Raw genomic sequence first — 21202 nt, 5'->3', positions numbered from 1 at the left:
GCTCTTTTACCTGTAAAAAAATTACAAACCCCCCCCAAACATTAAAACCCACCCACCACCAACACAACCAACCCTACTCTAAAACCCACCCAATACCCCCTTAAAAAAACCTAACACTAACCCCTTGAAGATCACCTTACCGGGAGAAGTCTTCATCCAACCGGGCAGAAGTCCTCAACTAAGCTAGGAGAAGTCTTCATCCAAGCCAGGCGAAGTGGTCCTCCAGACGAGCAGAAGTCTTCATCCAGACAGCATCTTCTATCTTCATCCATCCGGCGGAGAGTGGGTCCATCTTCAAGACTTCCGACGCGGAGCATCCTCTTCATCCGACGGCTCTTCTGGAATGAAGGTTCCTTTAAATGACGTCATCCAAGATGGCGTCCTTTCAATTCCGATTGGATGACGTCATTTAAAGGAACCTTCATTTCAGAAGAGCCATCGGATGAAGAGGATGCTCCGCGTCGGATGTCTTGAAGATGGACCCGCTTTGCGCCGGATGGATGAAGATAGAAGATGCCGTCTGGATGAAGACTTCTGCCCGTCTGGAGGACCACTTCACCCGAATTGGATGAAGACTTCTCCCAGCTTCGTTGAGGACTTCTGCCCGGTTGGATGAAGACTTAAGGGGGTATTGGGTGGGTTTTAGAGTAGGGTTGGTTGTGTGGGTGGTGGGTTTTAATGTTGGGGGGATTTGTAATTTTTTTTTTACAGGTAAAAGAGCTGATTACTTTGGGGTAATTTACTGTAATTTACTGTAGGGTAGAGCTTTTTTATTTTGGGGGGGCTTTTTTATTTTGTTAGGGGGATTAGATTAGGTGTAATTAGTTTAAAAATCTTGTAATTTGTTAATTATTATCTGTAATTTAGTGTTTTATTTTGTACTTTAGATAATTTTATTTAATTGTATTTAATTGTATTTAATTTAGGGAAATAATTTAATTATAGTGTAGTGTTAGGTGTAATTGTAACTTAGGTTAGGTTTTATTTTACAGGTACTTTTGTATTTATTTTATCTAGGTAGTTATTAAATAGTTATTAACTATTTAATAACTATTCTACCTAGTTAAAATAAATACAAACTTGCCTGTAAAATAAAAATAAACCCTAAGCTAGAAACAATGTAACTATTAGTTATATTGTAGCTAGCTTAGGGTTTATTTTACAGGTAAGTATTTAGTTTTAAATAGGAATAGTTAATTATAGTAATTTTATTTAGATTTATTTAAATTATATTTAAGTTAGTGGGGGTTAGGGTTAGACTTAGGTTTAGGGGTTAATAAATTTAGAATAGTGGCGGCGACGTTGGGGGTGGCAGATTAGGGGTTAATAAATGTAGGTAAGTGGCAGCGATGTTAGGGACGGCAGATTAGGGGTTAATAATATTTAACTAGTTTTTGCGATGCGGGAGTGCTGCGGTTTAGGGGTTAATATATTTATTATAGTGGCAGCGATGTCCGGTTCGGCAGATTAGGGGTTAAAATTTTATTTTAGTGTTTGCGATGTGGGGGGGGGGGTGCTTGGTTTAGGGGTTAATAGGTAGTTTATTGGTGTTAGTGTACTTTTTCGCACTTTAGTTAAGAGTTTTATGCTACGGCATTGTAGTGTAAAACTCTTAACTACTGACTTTAAAATGCGGTACCAGGCTTGACAGGAGAGATTCTACCGCTCACTTTTTGTCAGACTCGTAATATCGGCGCTATGCAAGTCCCATTGAAAAAATAGGATACGCAATTTACGTAAGTGGATTTGCGGTATTTCCAAGTCTGGCAAAAAAAGTGAGCAGTACAACTGTACCTGCAAGACTCGCAATACCAACTGGCATTAAAAAGCAGCGTTAAGACCGGCCAACGCTGCTTTTTAAGCCTAACGCACAACTCGTAATCTAGCTGTTTGTTTGCAGATCTTTTGCAATGCAGTGCTTAAAAAGGGACAGTAAAGTCAAATTTAAACTTAAACGGATTGGATAGAGATTAGTATTTGAAACAATATACAAATTTATTTCTATGATCAATTTTGCATTGTTCTCTTGTATCCTTTGTGAAAAATAATCATAGGTGAGCTCAGGAGCGTGCACCTGTCTTTAGCCATCTGGCAGCAGTGTTTTCAACAATGTTTATATCAATTTTGTACATACTTACATACATTGCGGCCACAGAATGCTACATAAACTCTATAGCAGCAAAGTTTTCAACTATGTATAGCATTTCTATAAACATTGTTGCAAACACTGCTGCCAAATGGCTAAGGACATGTGCATGCTTCTGAGCTCATCTAGGATTACTTTTTAACAAAGGATACCAAGAGAACTAAGCTCAATTGATTTTTAAAGTAAATTGGAAAGTTTAAAATTGTGTGCTCTTTCGGAATCATGAAAGTTTAATTTTGACTTTATTGTCCCTTTAATAACGACACGTACTATGAATATATAATGCATTATTTTCATGTCCCTTTAACTTCAGTCTCTTCCTATGTATTTCTTGTGCTCTCTATCTTCCACCATTGTTCTTATAGTCTCTTTGTTTCTCTAGTCACACTCATTCTCTCCCCCTCCCCCTCCAGCACCATTAAGTTTCACTTTATAGTAACAGACAGTTCTGTGAAATCCCTTTAACTTCCTAAAACTGACGCACATCTAACCCACTCCAACCCTTCTTCCTACACTCAGCCTTCTCCCCTCCTCTTTTGTAAACCTCAGTTCAAGAACTTAACTCTTTATTTTTCTGCTAGAACCAAAACCTCTAACATTCAGTTATTTGCAGGGGTATGCATACTCTGTTCGTGTTGTGCTTAGAGTAAGGGCTTCTGCCTTCTTCCACTGGTTTGTCCAATGTTTTTTTATGGTGTGGAAAGGTCTGAGGGAAAAAGATAGTCAGTATGTGTTTAATTTTATAGTAATACGCTCAAACACAGACACAGACACACACTAACGCACACACTCATACACATACAAATATATACACACACACAATCATATATACACACACACACATACATCAGGAAAATGTCAAAATATTTTAGAGTTCATTTTATAATCATTCTATGATAATTTAGTTTATTAAAACATTTTTAAGATTATAATCCTAGGCTTATTTTTGAGTATATTTTATTTAATGAGTTAAAGGGACAGTCTACACCAGAATTTTTATTGTTTTAAAAGATAGATAATCCCTTTATTACCCATTTCCCAGTTTTGCATAACCAACACTGTTATAATAATATACTTTTAACGTCTGTGATTATCTTGTATCTAAGCCTCTGCAAACTGCCCCTTTTTCAGTTCTTTTGACAGACTTGCAGTCTAGCCAATCAGTGCCTGCTCCCAGATAACTTCACGTGCCCGAGCACAGTGTTATCTATATGAAATACGTGAACTTACACCCTCTAGTGGTGAAAAACTGTTAAAATGCAATCTGAAAGAGGTGGGCTTCAAGGTCTAAGAAATTAGCATATGAACCTCCTAGGTTAAGCTTTCAACTAAGAATACCAAGAGAACAAAGCAAAATTGGTGATAAAAGTAAATTGGAAAATTGTTTAAAATTACATGCTCTATCTAAATCATGAAAGTTTATTTTGGCCTAGACTGTCCCTTTAAATACGCCTGGTGCAGACCCTTGTTTACTTTATATCAATATTAATAACAAGAGAGATAGTAATACCCAACATATTATGGTTTCACTTATAAAATAAAGGGATTTCTTCAGTACTTTTCTTGGTACTGGTCTCTTTCTCAAAGGAATAGAAGTCTGCCTATGCGTGTTTAACCCATGATGCCTTGCTTTATTGGGCTTTGTCAGGGCTTCCTTTTTCTATTTTAGTCTGGGTGGGGATGGTGTGTGTATTCACATAATCTGTGCACTTGTAAATAAATAAATAGAATTTAAATTTGAAAAGAGTTCTGAAATCCCTTTCTTTTATAAGTGAAACCATAGTTGGATATCACTATCTCTCTTGTTATTAATATTTATAGGATAATTTAGTTCTACTATTATTGACATAAGGAAGGATAGGCTTATCCTATATAAGGGAAGCAATCACCAATTGTATATATTTGTCTATATTTGGAATGACGAGTAGGCAAGAGGATAATGGAAAATGTAAAGGTATTTGGTGACTCTGGGCCTATAAAGAGATTCATGATCTGAGCATCTCAAAATATTACCAGTTGGTGGTAAAGATATGGTTTATGTTCAAATGTCGCTTACAGATTAAACAAAGGGGGTGAAGGGGTTAAGATGTTTATTATATTTTAGGAAGATAGAGATTATGGAGGTATATTGGGTAATTATAATGTTGACACTAAAGTGGTTGAAAATGACAAAAAATAAATTCCAATTTATTTAGGGCTATATTACGAGTGGAGCTTTAACAGTTATGCGCAAGCAAAAAGGGGTTTATCGCGAGTTTTTACGCACGCCGGGTTTTTTGCAATCATATTACAAGTTGAAAGTAAACGCGATTGCTTGAGCTATTCGGGTTAGCATGACCTGAGAGCTCTAGTTAACTGTTTCACAAAACAAAAAGTGTCACAAAGCACGTCAAAAATACATTACAAAGTACAGTTACACACATAATAACTTTATCTAATAAAAATGATTAAAAATAAATATCGCACAAAAAAGTTATAAGGGCTCCAAGATATGAGGACTCAGGTGTTAGACAAAAAAAAGGAAGGCAAAGGGCTTTAACATTGAGATACATACAACCACAATTCCGAAAAAGTTGGGACAGTATCGAAAATTCCCCAAAAAAAAAAAAAGAGTAATTTGAAAATTAAATTCAACCTGTACTTTATTGATAACACATTATTTGATGTTTTACTTTGTGAATTTAGTATTTTTGAAAATATACACTAATTTCAAATCTGATGACTGCAACACACATTTCAAATAAAGTTGGGACAGTTTGTTGTTTACCACTGTGTAACATCACCTTTTCTTTTAATAACACTTATTAAGCGTTTGGGCACTAAAGACACCAGTTGTGGTTAAGTTTAGCAAGCACAATTTTCCCCCATTTATCCATTATGCATGTCTTCAGCTGAGCCACTGTACAGGGACTTTGTTGCCTTATTTTGCGCTTCATAATGTGCCACACATTCTCAATCAGAGACAGGTCAGGACTGCATACAAGCAATGCTAGCACCCACACTCTCTGCTTACGCAACTATGCACTTGTAATCCGGGCAGAATGTCATTTGGCGTTGTCCTGCTGGAAAATACAGGGACGTCCCTGGAAAAGACCGACGACATCTGGATGGCAGCATATGTTGCTCCAAAATATATGCATATATTTCTGCATTGATGGTGTCCTCACAGATGTGCAAGTTACCTATGCCATGGGCACTGACACACCCCCTTACCATGACAAATGCTGGCTTTTGGACCTGATGCTGATAACAGCTTGGATGGTCCTTTTCCTGTTTGGCCCAGAGAAATGTTGAATCGTCAGACCACAAAACACGATTCCACTGTGCTTCTGTCCATCTCAGATGAGACCGAGCCCAGAGAAGTCGGCGGCGCTTCTGGACAGTGTTGATGTTTGGCTTCTGTTTTTCATAGTAAAGCCTTGACTTGCATCTGTGGATGGAGCAGCGAATGGTGTTGACTAATAAAGGTTTACCAAAGTATTCCCGAGCCCATGTCAGGATATCCATTACAGACTCATGATGGTTTTTGAGACAGTGACATCTGAGGTATTGGAGATCATGAGCATTCAGAAGTGGTTTTCGGCCTTGCCCTTTACGCACCGAGATTTGACCGGATTCCTTGATTCTTTGAATTATATTGTGAACTGTAGAAGGTGAAATGCCCAAAATCCTATTGAATTGTCTTTGGTGAATGTTGTTCTCAAAGTGTTGGATTATTCGCTGATGCATCTGTTGGCAGATTGGCAAGTCTCGACCCATCCTTGTGTTGCAGTCATCAGATTTTAAATTAGTGTATATTTTCAAAAATACATTAAATTTACAAAGAAAAACATCAAATAATGTGTTAATAATGTGTCTTCAATATAGTAAAGTGTGAATTGATTTTTTTTTTTTTGCATTTTCCAGACTTGCTGGGCCTATGGCTCTTATCTGCCGTCAATATCTATGTTTCTATGTTTCATACTGTCCCAACTTTTTCAGAATTGGGGTTGTGCATATACATGTCTAAATATGGATATATATGTGTATGTGTGTATATATAAATACTTATATATGTGTACATATTTAACATATATACACATAAATTCATATGTCTATCTATCTTTTAAAAACATATATCTATCCGAGTATGATCGGGTTGTTTGACAACCCCCTGCTGGCGTCCGATTGGCCGCGAATCTGCTGGGGGCGGCGTTGCACCAGCAGCTCACAAGAGCTGCTGGTGCAATGCTGAATAGCGTATTGCTCTCAGCATTCAGCGAGGTCTGTCGGACCTGATCTGTACTGTCGGATCAGGTTTGACAGACCATTGTTAAATAGGCCCCAATGAGTGGAACACAAAATTGCGCTTTCACAAGCGCAATATTTGCTCTCCACTCAGTAATACCGGTGCACGCAATTGTGCGCTGGTGTTACAAGTTGAGCACAATGCAAACATGGCCTCACATTCGCATTGCCTGGAAGCTTTGCGCTCACGAAAGCGCGCCTCCATAGGCTCCACTGGCAAACTTGTTCTGATGCTGTCAAACATGGCAAGGAACCTATTGCAGTGTAGGAGGTAGGTAATTTACACAACGTTGGGCAGCAAACATAAAATATATATGTATATGAATACATACTGTATATATATATATCACAAAATAACAAGAGTATTGCATTGAGCAATGATACTTTTTTATGGGACTAACTATACATTTTTAAGTTGACAATTTTTTGGAAGAATTCCTTCCTTTATATATACACATAAATTATATGAGCATATAAATATATAAGTAAAAACACAGTCACCATAGACTTCAGTCACCATAGACTTTTTTTAAAAGATGCTCATATTTATTTTTTAAATAAAGGAACTGTACACTTTATTTTGGGTGCAATAGGGGGACATATATTTAATTAACCAGAGGTCTGACTTCTGGTTAATTCACTGAGCGTAAACTGCTACTGCGAGCTTGCGGTAGCATTAACCAGACACTTGTAATAACTGGTTATCTAATGTGCGCCTGTAAACTAGCAAATTTGCCCCTTTTACGGGTGCACATTAAATTAGCGCTTCACTTGTAATCTAGCCCTTAGTCTATTGAAAGTCTTACTTGTTTGTGGATACATTTTCCCCTTCCTGTACCTCTGCACATACCATCATACCTTGTTTTCTCTTCTCTAGCTCATCTTCTTTTTCTCTCTCCTTTCCATCTGTTCCCTACAACTAATAGTTTCTTCTACTACCAACTTAATATATTATGTGTCATTTGTTTTTCCTTCCTTTCATCAAGAATGTCACCTCTCACCCCTTTTTTCATGCAGAGCATTGCACATAGCTGTCGCTCATGGAAACTTCTCTGCTGCCAAGAAGGTGATAAGTCTTCTTCTTCATGGCAGGAGATCCCTGGATTCTCTCAACAACCTGAGACAGGTGAGCATTTAACACCAGACAGAGAAATACTTATTTTTAATACTATGGGGCCGATGTATTAAAGTGCGGACGGACATGATTCGATGTAGCGTATCATGTCAGCCGCACATTTATTTATTTATAAAATATTTTACCAGGAAGGATACATTGAGATTTCTCTCGTTTTCAAGTATGTCCTGGGATATACATATATAAAAGCATATGGTGTAGGCATTTATCATTGCACAAGCAGTTCACAAATAAATACCACCCCTGCAGATTCGCAGCCAATTGGCCGCTATCAGGGGGTCTCAATCAGCCCGATCGTATAGGATCAGGCGGATTGATGTTCGTAGTCTCAGAGCAGGCGAACAAGTTATGTAGCAGCGATCTTTAGACCGCTGCTTCATAACTACTCCATTCAGAGCTTGATAATTCGGCCCCTATAAATGATCCCTCTCTATAACCACCCTAACTCTTCCATTTCATTTCTATAACTTTATCTTTTGTTTATTGTTTAAATCAGTACCTTTTATTTGTTCTGAAAATTATTCATTATAACACCTCTGTTATAAAGATTCTTATTTCTAGACAGAACTCCTCTATCCAAACCATGCTGTTCAGATTAAAGTCCAAGGGCCACAGTGTGATCATCATCAGTGTTTATTTTTTTATGTATTTTTATTTCCCACCAATCATTTTGTATCTAAACCAAGTAGCTATATGTATTGAGCAACAGATTTGTAGGTAGGTACTATGTAGCATTCAAAGTTGCTTCTTTGCATTATATGGTTGAGTGGTGCTACAATTATGTATTTGGCTGTGATCATGCACTATTTAGCTACTTCTAACCTTCTGCAACACAGAATGTGCACCCATGTATCAAAATTATGCAGCCATCAATTAAAGTACCATTAAATTAAAAATTAAATCCCCCACACAATGCTTCATTAATAGTAAAACAAAACTATTAACTCCAAATTTGTTACTGTATTTCCCCCACACAATTTGTCTCTGAAAATTATGCATTTTCCATTCCCACAAGAAAACCCGATGCACTACACACTTAAATGGACATGAAATGCAAAATTTTTCTTTTTTGATTCTGATAGAGAATACAATTTTAAACAACTTTCCAATTTACTTTACTTTACTATTATTTAATTTGCTTTCTTCTCTTGTTATCCTTTGCTGAAAAGGTTTATGACAGATCAGGAGCAGCAAAGAATCTAGGTTCTAGTTGCCGATTGGTGGATGCATATTATATATACCGATTGTCATTGGCTCACACGTGTTCCGTCAGCAACCAGAAGCGCATTGCTGCTCATTGAACAAAGCATACCAAGAGAACAAAGAAAAAATGTTAATAGGAGTATATTAGAAAGTTGCTTAACATTTCCTGCTCTATCTGAATCATGAAAGACATTTTTTGGATTTCATATCCATTTAAAGGGACAGTCTACCATAGAATTGTTATTGTTTTAAAAGATAGATAATCCCTTTATTACCCATTACCCAGTTTTGCATAACCAACACAGTTATATTAATATACTTTTTACCTCTGTGATTACCTTGTATCTAGGAACCTTCTTCCAGCCCCCTGATCACATGACTGTGACTGTTTATTATCTATTGTCTTAAATTTAGCATTGTATTGTGCTAGATCTTAAATAACCCCCTGTGCCTGAACACAGTGTTATCTATATGGCCCATGTGTACTTTCTGTCTCTTTGTGTTGAAAAGAGATTTAAAAAGCATGTGATAAGAGGCAGCCTCAAAGGCTTAGAAATTAGCATATGAGCCTACCTATGTTTAGTTTAAACTAAGAATACCAAGAGAAAAAAGCAAATTTGATGATAAAAGTAAATTGGAAAGTTGATTAAAATGACAAGTCCTATCTGAATAATGAAAGTTTAATTTATACTTGACTGTCCCTTTAAGTAAACTACAGGAGGCTCCCTTATTCAGCAACATTCTATTGAGTGCATTGATCAGTATATGATCTGAATGATTTCTGGTCTCTGATTGTACAGCAAAAAAAAAAAAAAAAAAAGATTTAAGGAGCTTTTCACAGGATGTACCCCAGGAATGGTCTGAAATAGCAACATGCAGTGCAATACAGTGGCTGGGTGTATATATACATATATAATATATATACATATCTTTAAAAGGGTAGGAAAAACAAAATTAAACTTGCATGATTCAGATATAGGGCTCCATTTATTAAACAGAGGGTGCTGCTTCAGAGCCCCATTGTTTCATGCTTGCCTGAAACGGAAGTTAAAGGGACACCAAACCCAAAATTTTTATTTCATGATTCAAGTAGAGAACACAATTTTAAACAACATTCCAATTTACTTCTATTATCTAATTTGCTTCATTCTTTAGATATGCTTTGTTGAAGAAATAGCCATGCACATGGGTGAGCCAATCACGCGAGACATCTATGTGCAGCAACTAATCAGCAGTTACTTAGCATATCCAGATATGCTTTTCATCAAAGTATATAAAGAGATTAAAACAAATTAGATAATAGAAGTAAATTAGAAAGTTGTTTAAAATGGCATGCTCTTTCTAAATCATGAAAGAAAAAAACTGGGTTTCATGTCCCTTTAAGAAGCAGCCTCTGCTAGCTGATGATTGGCTGCCAGTGAGCAGGGGTGGTCATTACACAAGCATTTTATTTGCTACAGCGAATCATGTCCGCTCGACTGTTAATAAATCTACCCTATAGAATTAATTTTAAGACACTTTTAAATTCACTTTTATTTTCAAATGTGCTTCTTTCTCTTGGTAAAAGAATACACATAGTGGGTTCTAGCTGCTGATTGGGACCTGCACACATTTGTATCTTCTGATTGGCTAACTAGATATGATCAGCTAGTTACTAGTAGTGCAATGCTGTTGCTTCAGCAAAATTTGATAATAGAAGTAAATTGAAAAGTTGTTTAAAATGATATGTTCTATCCAAAACATAAAAAATGGTGTTGCCTGTCCCTTTAATTCTCTTTTAAAGGGAAACTAAACCCAAAATGTTCTTTTATAATTCAGGTAGAGTATGCAATTTTAAACAATTCAGGTAGAGTATGCAATTTTAAACAACTTGCTAATTTACTCATATTATAATTTTTTCTTTGTTCCCTTGCTATCTTTATTTGAAAAAGCAGGAATGTAAGGTTAGGAGACGGCCCATTTTTGGTTTAGAACCTGGGTTGCATTTGCTGATTGTTTCGCTACATTTAGCCACCAATTAGAAAGCACTACTCAGGTGGGCCGGGACATAAGCTTACTTTGCTGCTCTTTCAAATAAAGATAGCACGAGAATGAAGAAAAATTGATAATAGGAGTAAATTAGAAAGTTGCTTAAAATTGCATGCTCTATCTGATTCGTGAAAGAAAAAATGTGGGTTAAGTATTCCTTTAAGCATAGTTTGCCCTACTTATCTGCAACTTTCATGGCTCACTGGGAGGAACCACTGCAAATGCTTCTGGGTCAGTGTGCATATATAGCTTTAGGGCCACTTGTGCATATTTAACCAGTGCCATGTATGTTGATAAGGCATTGATCATTTATTTATATGAAAGATCACATTATTATTTCATTTAATTAAATTGGGGCGGGGGGACAATGTGGTTCCTCACATTAATACCTGTAGACCTCAGACCTCAACAATTCCCTGTAGCATCACAGTTGTTAAAATGAATCTTATATATTTACTCAATTTACAATAACTCTTGTTATTGTATATAACCCACCCCTTCCCCATCAGGTTTCCTGTGTTTGTATATACTAATACTAGTTCTCTATAACTCCTAGCGCACAAGATACTGTCTGTCTCTCATGATTTTGAAAAGCTTGTGGCATTACTAACACGCTCTCTGTATTTCTCCCTTTCTATATGTCAGTTTCTCTTGCTGGAAATCATATGACTCAGGGGTTTCCCCTCTGTTTCCTTTTGAACCCTCCCTCTTACAGTAGTGATTTACACGTGCAGCAGACGTACAGAAACAACCTTTTATGCTTAGAGTAACATTTTGTATTTAACATACGTCTAAATGTAAAATTATCCCGCTAACATGGCATTTAGGGAAAATTCAAAAATTCTGTAAAGTGCATCTCTTGACCAAGCACTGAACTGTTCTCTTTCCCATTAATTATACTCCTACCAAATCCATACGGTTACCGTTTTCTCCATCCTGTATAACACTTTTGCCACTACTACCGCACCGTCTTAGGTAAAGGGGCGTGACAGGCATGATCAAAAGAATGTATATGGACTGTAAACTTAATTATAAATACATTTGCAATATACACCCTGAAAAAAAACTTTGAGTTTAAAATTGATTCTAAATATAATTGCCTTTACGCCACTCTTGCATACAACCAACAGCCAATATATGAGTGAGCCATGCACATGCACAGTTTGACAGCTAGCATGCACATTCTGTGTAAGGGAGTACTCTGTTCATAAGGGTGCCAGTGGTCATCCACAAAAACACTGGACAACCTTTAGTTGGCTAGACAATAGTGGTAGGTGGGGGTCACATGATGTCCCCCAAAAGCCCTACGTTAGACCTCACTCTTGACCCCACCATGTATATATATACCATATATACCATATATACCATATATATACACCATGTACATATATTTTTCACAACTAAGCAGTCATTTTACACTCTTGGCTGCAAGTAACAACGTATGCAGTAGCCATTTCACTCAACTGACTGCCAGCAGCACACAAAGAGCAGTGATTTAACACCCCATGGCTGCCAGTAAAACATAAGACAGTGTTTTTTACCCTCCTTGGCTGCCGGTAACAGGCAGAATAGAGCATGGGAAGTGTAATTTATTTAATACTTAGCTGACACTCCAGTATATTTATGTAGAATATACAAGACAGTCTGATGAAATACTAAACTGTACAGTTGAATACTGGATACCTGACAACATAATCTGTGCTCATTCACATCACCTGTTCCAGTGTTTGGAGTAGGTTTCAAGGAAGATATGTTTCCTATATTTGGAAATAGGTTGAAAACTAAGCAATCTTTAAATGTGTTCATTGTAAATATGTGTATTTTTGTGTCCCCAGTATATAATATATATGTTGTGAACATCATTTTACATATTTTATCTTACTTTCTCTCTTTTTTTTGCATATACAGTATATGTATATATATATATATATTTATATGTTGTCTGTTATCATTACGTCCCTGTAATTTTACTTGTTGCTTTCACACCCACTTTGTATCATATCTTATCTCCATCTTCCTCTCTCAGACACCCTTGCACCTTGCTGTCATTACCAATCAGCCTGACCTGGTCTCTCTACTTCTGGAGAATGGATCCTCGCCCCTGATTCCAGATCGCAATGGGCAGACATGTCTTCACTTAGCATGCGAATATGAAAGTTCTGAAAGTCTGGAAGTGCTTTTGAGGTTTAAAACAAGGAACCTGGAAGCCACCAACTTCCAAGGTGAGTAGTTTTCAACATCAATACAAAGTAACATTCTGTTTATCACATTCTAATAACTGTTGAAAGCAGGATTGAAATTGCCTGCAATTTTGAATTTAGGTATAAATGACAATGTCTACGTAACCTGAAATTTTAAGTAAAATGGTTTAGTTTGTGATGAATGCAAACTAAGTGAAAAAATGTATAATATACAAGGGGCATATTTTGTCCTAGGCCAGCTACACCAACTAGGCCTGTGCCTAAGGTACAAGGATTTAGGGAAAACAACAGATTTTATGGGGAGTTCTATGGCATGATGCACCCCCCTCCTATGCTCCAGATGGTTTATTTATACCTGGTTGTAAGTTGGGATTCTATGACCCCTGTCCATGAATCCCTGGCCTACAGTTCTTAGAAATATATTAGGCAAATATGTTGTGTTTATGGAAAGCAGGTGAAGGGGCAGCAGACTTCCTAGATGCTAGGACAGTATAAAAACTATATATACTATAAGCATAGCTACCAACACATTTCTTGCAGCACCTGGAGGGCTAGGGGTGGAGTCTTGTCAACCATGGTTAGTGTTAAGGCAGGAATATGCCCAGAAAGTCCAGGGTTATGGTTTAGCATTTCAGCAGATGATAAAATAGCATAGATAAGTGTTTCTTTATTTTAGAATTAACCTATTAGCAACAGTAGCTATAAGAATGATATCCTTGTCTTTTTTTTTTTTAATAAACTTTATTTACGATGCTCAGACATCATTGATAGATTTAACAGTCAGGGTGTTCCTTTACATTTATTCCAATATTTCTCTGTTTTAATTCTTATACCATACAAATAGCATGCACCAAATAGCCAACTCTTCTATCCCCTGTCTCCTAGTCACATAGGTTTTTGTTTTTTTCTTTTAGGAAAGACTGCACTGCATGTAGCTATCAGCACACGGCGTAAAGACATCACGTGCTGCCTCTTGGACAATGGAGCTGAGGTGGATACTGTGGTATGATGTCACTCATGGCTCTTTGACAGGAAAGCGACCACTTTTTTAATATCATTTTGGAAGGGGGGGACCTTCAATGACAGATCACAAAGGAGAGGGCAAGCATAGGCCTACCTTCTAAGAAGGGCCCATACTGACTGACTGATGAATTGGGGAGGGTGACGAGAAATGTCATCCGTTTAACATCTGAGAGGGACAGAATTCATTTACTATCAGCAAACTTTATGAATCATATCTGAAGTTCTCACGAATGTAACTGAGTGCTTTATTGCCTACTGTTTATTTAGGATATAAAGAGTGGTCATAGTCCCCTAATACAAGCTGTGGAGAATGGTTGTGAAGATTTGGTGTCCCTTCTGTTGCAGGTAAAGGAGAATCATCATTCTATCATGTGTCCATTGTTTTATAGAATATCATATGTGGGTTGACAGTACTAATTTATACAATACAATATTTTCTATTTGCAAATCAAAGTTGTGCTTTAAATATTAATAATTATTTGACACATTGGGTCCTATTTATTATGGTGCGAGTGGACATGATCCGATATAGCGGATCATGTCCGCTGCACATAGATAAATGCTGACAGCATACGCTCTTGGCATTAATCATTACACCAGCAGTTCTTGTGAACTGCTGGTGCAATACCGCCCCCTGCAGATTTGCGGCGAATCAGCCGCTAGCAGGGGGTATCAGTCAACCCGATCATATTCGATCGGGTTGATTTCTGTCCGCCGCCTCAAAGCAGGCGGACAGGTTATGGAGCAGCGGTCTTTAGAACGGGGCTTCATAACGTCTGTTTCCGGCGAGCCTTTAGGGTCGCCGGAAACATGGGGCATCAAGCTCCTTACGGAGCTTGATAAATATGCCCCAGTGTATCCAACTACTTCCTAAATGTTACCGGCACAACTCCACCCACTGGTAGTCCAAAGAATTACAACACATAATAGAAATAACCTCATACAAGTTGTAGTTTTAATTCATAAATTTTATTAGTAACATCTCCAATACCTTCCTCATTCCTATCTATGGCAAGTAATAGGAATATTTATCTCATGTTACATAAATATCACTTTAATCATTTAGGGAATAAAATTCATTGCTACATTTCTCCACTTACCGTCACATAGTAGTTGCAGAATTAATAATTACTAATATAACTATAAGAAACGTGTTACAGGTATGAATTTGGGGTTACATTTCAGCCATAAAAAGCATAAGAAACATTAGCATCACTCAGAAACAAAGTCACTATTATTTGAAAAATATTTATGGCTAGTTCCAGCAATAGGACCAGCTTTATTAGTCATATATTCTACCTTAAAATTACTGTCCATGCAGGTAAAAAACTTGCTGGGTGACAAGCATGTAGGAATTCTTCTTGCACGTTCCCTTATTGACAGCACTTCATTCAATTCCTTTCACTAGTAGAAAGGACTTTATAGCATGTCAACCTCACACATTGAGAATGTTAAAGGGACAGTCTATTAAAATTAAACACTGATGATTCATATAGGGCATGCAATTTTAAATAACTTTCCAATTTACTTTTATCATAAAATTTGCTTTGTACTCTTGGTATTCTTTGTTGAAAGCTAAACCTGGGTAGGCTCATATGCTAATTTCTAAGCCCTTGAAGGCTGCCTCTTATCTCAGCATTTTGAAAGTTTTTCACAGCTAGACAGCGCTAGTTTGTGTGTGCCATATAGATAACATTGTGCTCCCATGGAGTTATTTATGAGTCGTCACTGATTGGCTAAAATGCAAGTCTGTCAAAGAACTGAAATAGGGGGCAGTCTTGCAGAGACTTTGATACAAGCTAACACAGAGGTAAAAAAGTATATTAATATAACTGTATTGGTTATGCAAAACTGGGGAATGGGTAATAAAGGGATTATCTATCTTTTTAAACAATAAAAATTCTGGAGAAGACTGTCCATTTAATCTATAGATTTTATTCATTATGCTGAGAGAAATTCAGGAGAGTACCATAGATTAGTAGGGGTGATACTTGCTATATTGTCATTGTGCACATTTTTAGAATTGTGGTAAGCTCTAAGTGTCCTTTTTTGTCACTCCCAGCATGGCGCTAGTGTGAATGCCCAGACATATGCAGGCAACACAGCACTACACGTGGCAAGTGGTCGTGGCCTTGCAGAGATCACGCGGTTACTGCTGAGGAGTGGCGCCGACTGTGGCATCAAAAACTGCCATAATGACACAGCAATGACAGTGGCAAAGGACAGAAGGGTAAGGAGCTAAGAAATCAATCCCTGTGTTAGATACCTTTTCATAAACAATTGTATTTTCATGGTTAGAAGAAAAAAATGTTTCAATTCTTTTTTTAGACCTTTGTATAGATTATTGTATCTATTAATAATTAAAGGGGCAATAAACCCCCAAAATAATTCTATCATGATTCAGATAAAATGTAAAATGCTAAAAAAAAAAACATTTCCAATTTACTTCTATTATCAAATTTACTTTGTTCACTTAATGGTCTTTGTTGAAAAGCAGGTGGGAAGGTGTTCGATCAATATATGTCAGCAGTTTTATAACTATGTTATACATTTGCAAGAACACTAGGTGGCCAGCATTGTTTCCAGTCATGAACTGGTCCGGAATGTGCACCTAGGTATGCCATAAGAATAATTAGGGACAGTGTTTTCTTCTGCTTTTACTAATATCTTCTTTATTGCATTTAATTTTCCCCAATGCTCCCAACACCTTCTCTGACATACTGTACTCTTCATCACATTTTTCCTGTTTAATTTCAGATCACAGATATTCTACGTGGTAAATCATCCTCTCCCCATTCTCAGAATGAGAAATGTGTGGGCAGCTTGAAGGATAACTCTTTTACTTCTTCGTCTTGGGGAGAGAGATCTCAGCACAACTCCTCAGCTCCACAATTTTGTGAAAAGGCAACTTCCTGAACGAGGACCAAAACCAATGGCACCCAGAAACTGTTTCACTGCCGCATAATGAGGTGGAACACGCAGAGAACTGCCTGCGGGCAATAAGGAAAATGATTCTAACTAAGCACATCTCCATGATGAGGAGAAAAGTATTTGGATCTCTTTACATAGCACCTTGGAAAGACATCTATTTTGATTATAACAAAGAAAACTTTTCTGGCAGCTCAATAATCACCCATCTACCTCCTCATGAAGCATGACAGTTCTATATTCACAGATACGTGACAATATAGAGACACATTCAGACACGCTGTTGAGCCACCGAGAGGCTGTGTAGCTGAAAAATTCACTCTTATTATTGTATATAATGTGCTGCAGGGTGGAGGGTATAATCTCTTGTAGGATACAAGGCAATGCTCTGCATAATGAGAATATACTGTAAGGGGATACATTTATTAATTTATTTAATATTTTTATAATAAATATTTTTGTACAAAATGTAACATGATGGCTCTCATGCAGAAAAATATTCATACGGAAGATAGGGATAGTTGGTATTTGGAACTATTAGGAGTCATTTTCAGGAGCACTTCTTTACATAAAGAATGGTTGATTTATGGAATAGTCTTCCAGTTGAATCAGTAAGGATAGTGAATTCAAGAAAGTCTGAGATCTGCGTAAGGCTATCCTGAGAATTAAAGGAACACCTGTTACATACTGTAAAACTGATTTACCCTTACTGTGCTTTCAATGACTTGCTATACTAGCTGCAGAGTATTATTTGTAGGTTGCTCCTTTTGGTTTAATTGGGTATTTGAAATATGTATTTTTTTCTCATGAATCCACAAACCCATTGTTCTAGAGAACACGCTCGTTCAAATGGATCAAGTCTGCAGGAAAAGAAGATCTGCTTCTACACTCTTCGCTACCTCTGACATATCGAGGGGAAATCACTGAGCGCTCGTTCGCTCTGGGCGGTTGACTGTTCCTTCTCTCATGCGATCAGTCGCGTGAGAGAAGGGGCGAGCTTTGCACGCTCACTTGAGCGTGTAATGATTCATACGTATGTAGCAAATGCGAGCGGACAACTTCTCGGGTTAAGAAGCTTGTCCACTCGATCGCTTTTTAGTACATGAGGGCGTAAGATGCGAGAACTTAACACAACCAATAGAGCAATAATTAATCTGGTCACTCTTATCTTTTAATGACTTGCAAAGCAACAAACCATTGTCAGAAACCAATTTTTCTAATTTTATACATAACAGGGAGCCCAAAAGACAAAAGTCATTCCAGAATGACAACATAGAAGAACTCCACTTACAGAAAAAAATGGAAGGCTAGAAAATTTAAAATAAATAAGATTATGCTAATTGAATAATTTTCTATTGTTCATATGCAAAAATGGCAATTAACACGTGACAATATTTTTGCTAAAAATAAAAGTTAAATAAATTTATGCTCGAACAAGAAGTTAGAGAGTTAGTGCAAGACTTTCTGTTTTTTAAAATAAAAGTAATAGATTCCAAAGCACAGGTTAATGTGGTGCAATGATAAACCCCCTAGGGTTTCTAATACTTCTTGAGAACTGAATCAGTATGAGGTAATAGCTGTAAATTGATTCCTCTTTAGGTTGTCATTACTCTCTTCCTGCTTGGATCTCTGCCTCTTAGATTATTCCAGGAATGGATATCTGTTTTCCAGGTATGACTCACAATGCATACGAGAGATACAGGGGAAAGGTGAAAATGCAATAGCATAATACAGTTTTATTGATACAATCTATTTAGTAGCCAACTCACATAAGGAATAGTGATGTCGCGAACATAAAAATTTGGGTTGGCGAACCGCGAACTTCCGTAAATGTTCACGAACTGGCGAACGGGCGAACCGCCATAGACTTCAATAGGCAGGCGAATTTTAAAACCCACAGGGACTCTTTCTGGCCACAATAGTAATGGAAAAGTTGTTTCAAGGGGACTAACACCTGACTGTGGTATGCCGGAGGGGGATCCATGGCAAAACTCCCATGGAAAATTACATAGTTGATGCAGAGTCTGGTTTTAATCCATAAAGGGCATAAATCACCTAACATTCCTAAATTGTTTGGAATAACGTGCTTTAAAACATCAGGTATGATGTTGTATCGATCAGGTAGTGTAAGGGTTACGCCCCGCTTCACAGTAACACACCAAACTCCCGCAGCGGGTACCAACATCATCATCAATCACACCGTACGTCCATGTGTTGTAATGCGCCTGACTGAGACATATCCCTGTTATCTACATCCTCTGGCAATAATGTTGCGCATCACTCATTTCTTCCAACTGATGTGTAAATAACTCCTCTGACAGATCAAGTGAAGCGGCTGTGGTGCTAGTGTTGGTGGTGGCGGCAGGCGGGCGAGTGGTAACTTGAGAGGTGCCCGAAGCTAAGCTGGAGGAGGATGGTGCGTCAAGGTTTCCGAGCGGAAGCTGTAGAAGATTGGGTGTCCTGTGTTAACCAGTCAACTATGTCCTCAGACCTTTTCGAGTTCAGGGTACGTGGCCTCTGAACACTGGGCATTATTCTAGGGCCAAAGGGAATCACAGCAGTATGACCACGACGGCCCCTGCAGGGTGGCCTGCCTCTACCTGTCATTTTTTTTTCGATTAGTGGTACTATGCATGCAAGCTACTGTGACAACAGATATGAGTGGCACTGTGCACTGGCAGAAGTTGGCAGAGTAGACGCTGTAGGCCTGACAGACACGCTTGCAGACAAGTAACTGCTATTCAATCTATTACAGTCAAAATTGTATTTTTTTTTTTAATGTACACTACTGTTACACCAGATATGAGTTGCACTGGTGTGACACTGTGCCCTGGCAGGCCCTGAAACGCACACGCGTGAAGGAAACAGACTGCTATTATTTCACAGTCAAATTTCTAGGTTTTTTTTTTTTAACCCCTTAAGGACCAAGGCCATTTTTCAATTTCTTTCCCTTAAGGACCAGGGCTATTTTTACATTTCTGCTGTGTTTGTGTTTAGCTGTAATTTTCCGCTTACTCATTTACTGTACCCACACATATTATGTACAGTTTTTCTCGCCACTAAATGGACTTTCTAAAGATACCATTATTTTCATCATCTTCTTATAATTTATTATTAAAAATATTATAAATTATGAGGAAAAAATTGAAAAAAACACACTTTTTCTAACTTTGACCCCCCAAAATCTGTTACACACTCTACAACCACCAAAAACAACCATGCTAAATAGTTTCTAAATTTTGTCCTGAGTTTAGAAATATCCAATGTTAACATGTTCTTTGCTTTTTTTGCAAAGTTATAGGGAAATAAATAAAAGAAAGCACATTTGCTATTTCAAAACCACTTTTTTTCAAAATAAGCGCTAGTTACATTGGAACCCTGATATCTGTCAGGAATACCTGAATATCCCTTGACATGTATATATATTTTTTTAGAAGACATCCCCAAAGTAATTGATCTAGGCCCATTTTGGTATATTTCATGCCACCAATTTCACTGCCCATACATGCGATCAAATAAAAAAAAATTGTTCACTTTTTCACAAAACTTTAGGTTTCTCACAGAAATTATTTTACAAACAACTTATGCAATTATGGCATAAATGGTTGTCAACATCGCTTCTCTGGGATCCCCCTTTGTTCAGAAATAGCAGACTTATATGGCTTTGGCGTTGCTTTTTGGTAATTAGAAGGCTGCTAAATGCCACTGCGCACCAAGCGTGTTTTATGCCCAGCAGTGAAGGGGTTAATTAGGGAGCATGTAAGGAGCTTGTAGAGTTAATTTTAGCTTAAGTGTAGTGTAGTAGACAACCCAAAGTATTGATCTAGGCCCATTTTGGTAATATTTCATGCCACCATTTACACCGCAAAATGCGATCAAAATTTAAAAAAAAACTTTAATTTTTTCGCAATTTTAGGTTTCTCACTGAAATTATTTACAAACAGCTTGTGCAATTATGGCACAAATGGTTATAAATGCTTCTCTGGGATCCCTTTTGTTCAGAAATAGCAGACATATATGACTTTGGCGTTGCTTTCTGGTAATTAGAAGGCCGCTAAATGCAGCTGCGCATCACACGTGTATTATGGCTAGCAGTGAAGGGGTTAATTAGGTAGTTTGTAGGGAGCTTGCAGGGTTAATTTTAGCTTTAGTGTAGAGATCAGCCTCCCACCTGACACATCAGACCCCCTGATCCCTCCCAAACAGCTCCCTTCCCTCCCCCACCCCACAATTGTCCCCGCCATCTTAAGT

At 37.5% G+C, this 21202-nt stretch overlaps 1 protein-coding gene across 1 annotated transcript in view; it reads left to right on the top strand.

Annotated features, from left to right (window-relative positions):
- Positions 1-17419, top strand: part of BCL3 (BCL3 transcription coactivator) — a 93690-nt gene extending 76271 nt beyond the window's left edge. The window contains exons 3-8 of the mRNA XM_053690868.1: positions 7451-7559; positions 12826-13021; positions 13915-14003; positions 14291-14368; positions 16086-16253; positions 16781-17419. Coding sequence (XP_053546843.1) covers positions 7451-7559; positions 12826-13021; positions 13915-14003; positions 14291-14368; positions 16086-16253; positions 16781-16939 — 799 coding nt within the window. The 3' untranslated portion in view covers positions 16940-17419. The remainder of the gene's footprint in view (positions 1-7450; positions 7560-12825; positions 13022-13914; positions 14004-14290; positions 14369-16085; positions 16254-16780) is intronic.
- Positions 17420-21202: the final 3783 nt, after the last annotated feature.

The sequence above is a fragment of the Bombina bombina genome, chromosome 8 (genome assembly GCF_027579735.1).
Source record: "Bombina bombina isolate aBomBom1 chromosome 8, aBomBom1.pri, whole genome shotgun sequence".
Classification (NCBI taxonomy): Eukaryota; Metazoa; Chordata; class Amphibia; order Anura; family Bombinatoridae; genus Bombina; species Bombina bombina.
This window is presented reverse-complemented; position numbering and strand designations above follow the sequence as displayed.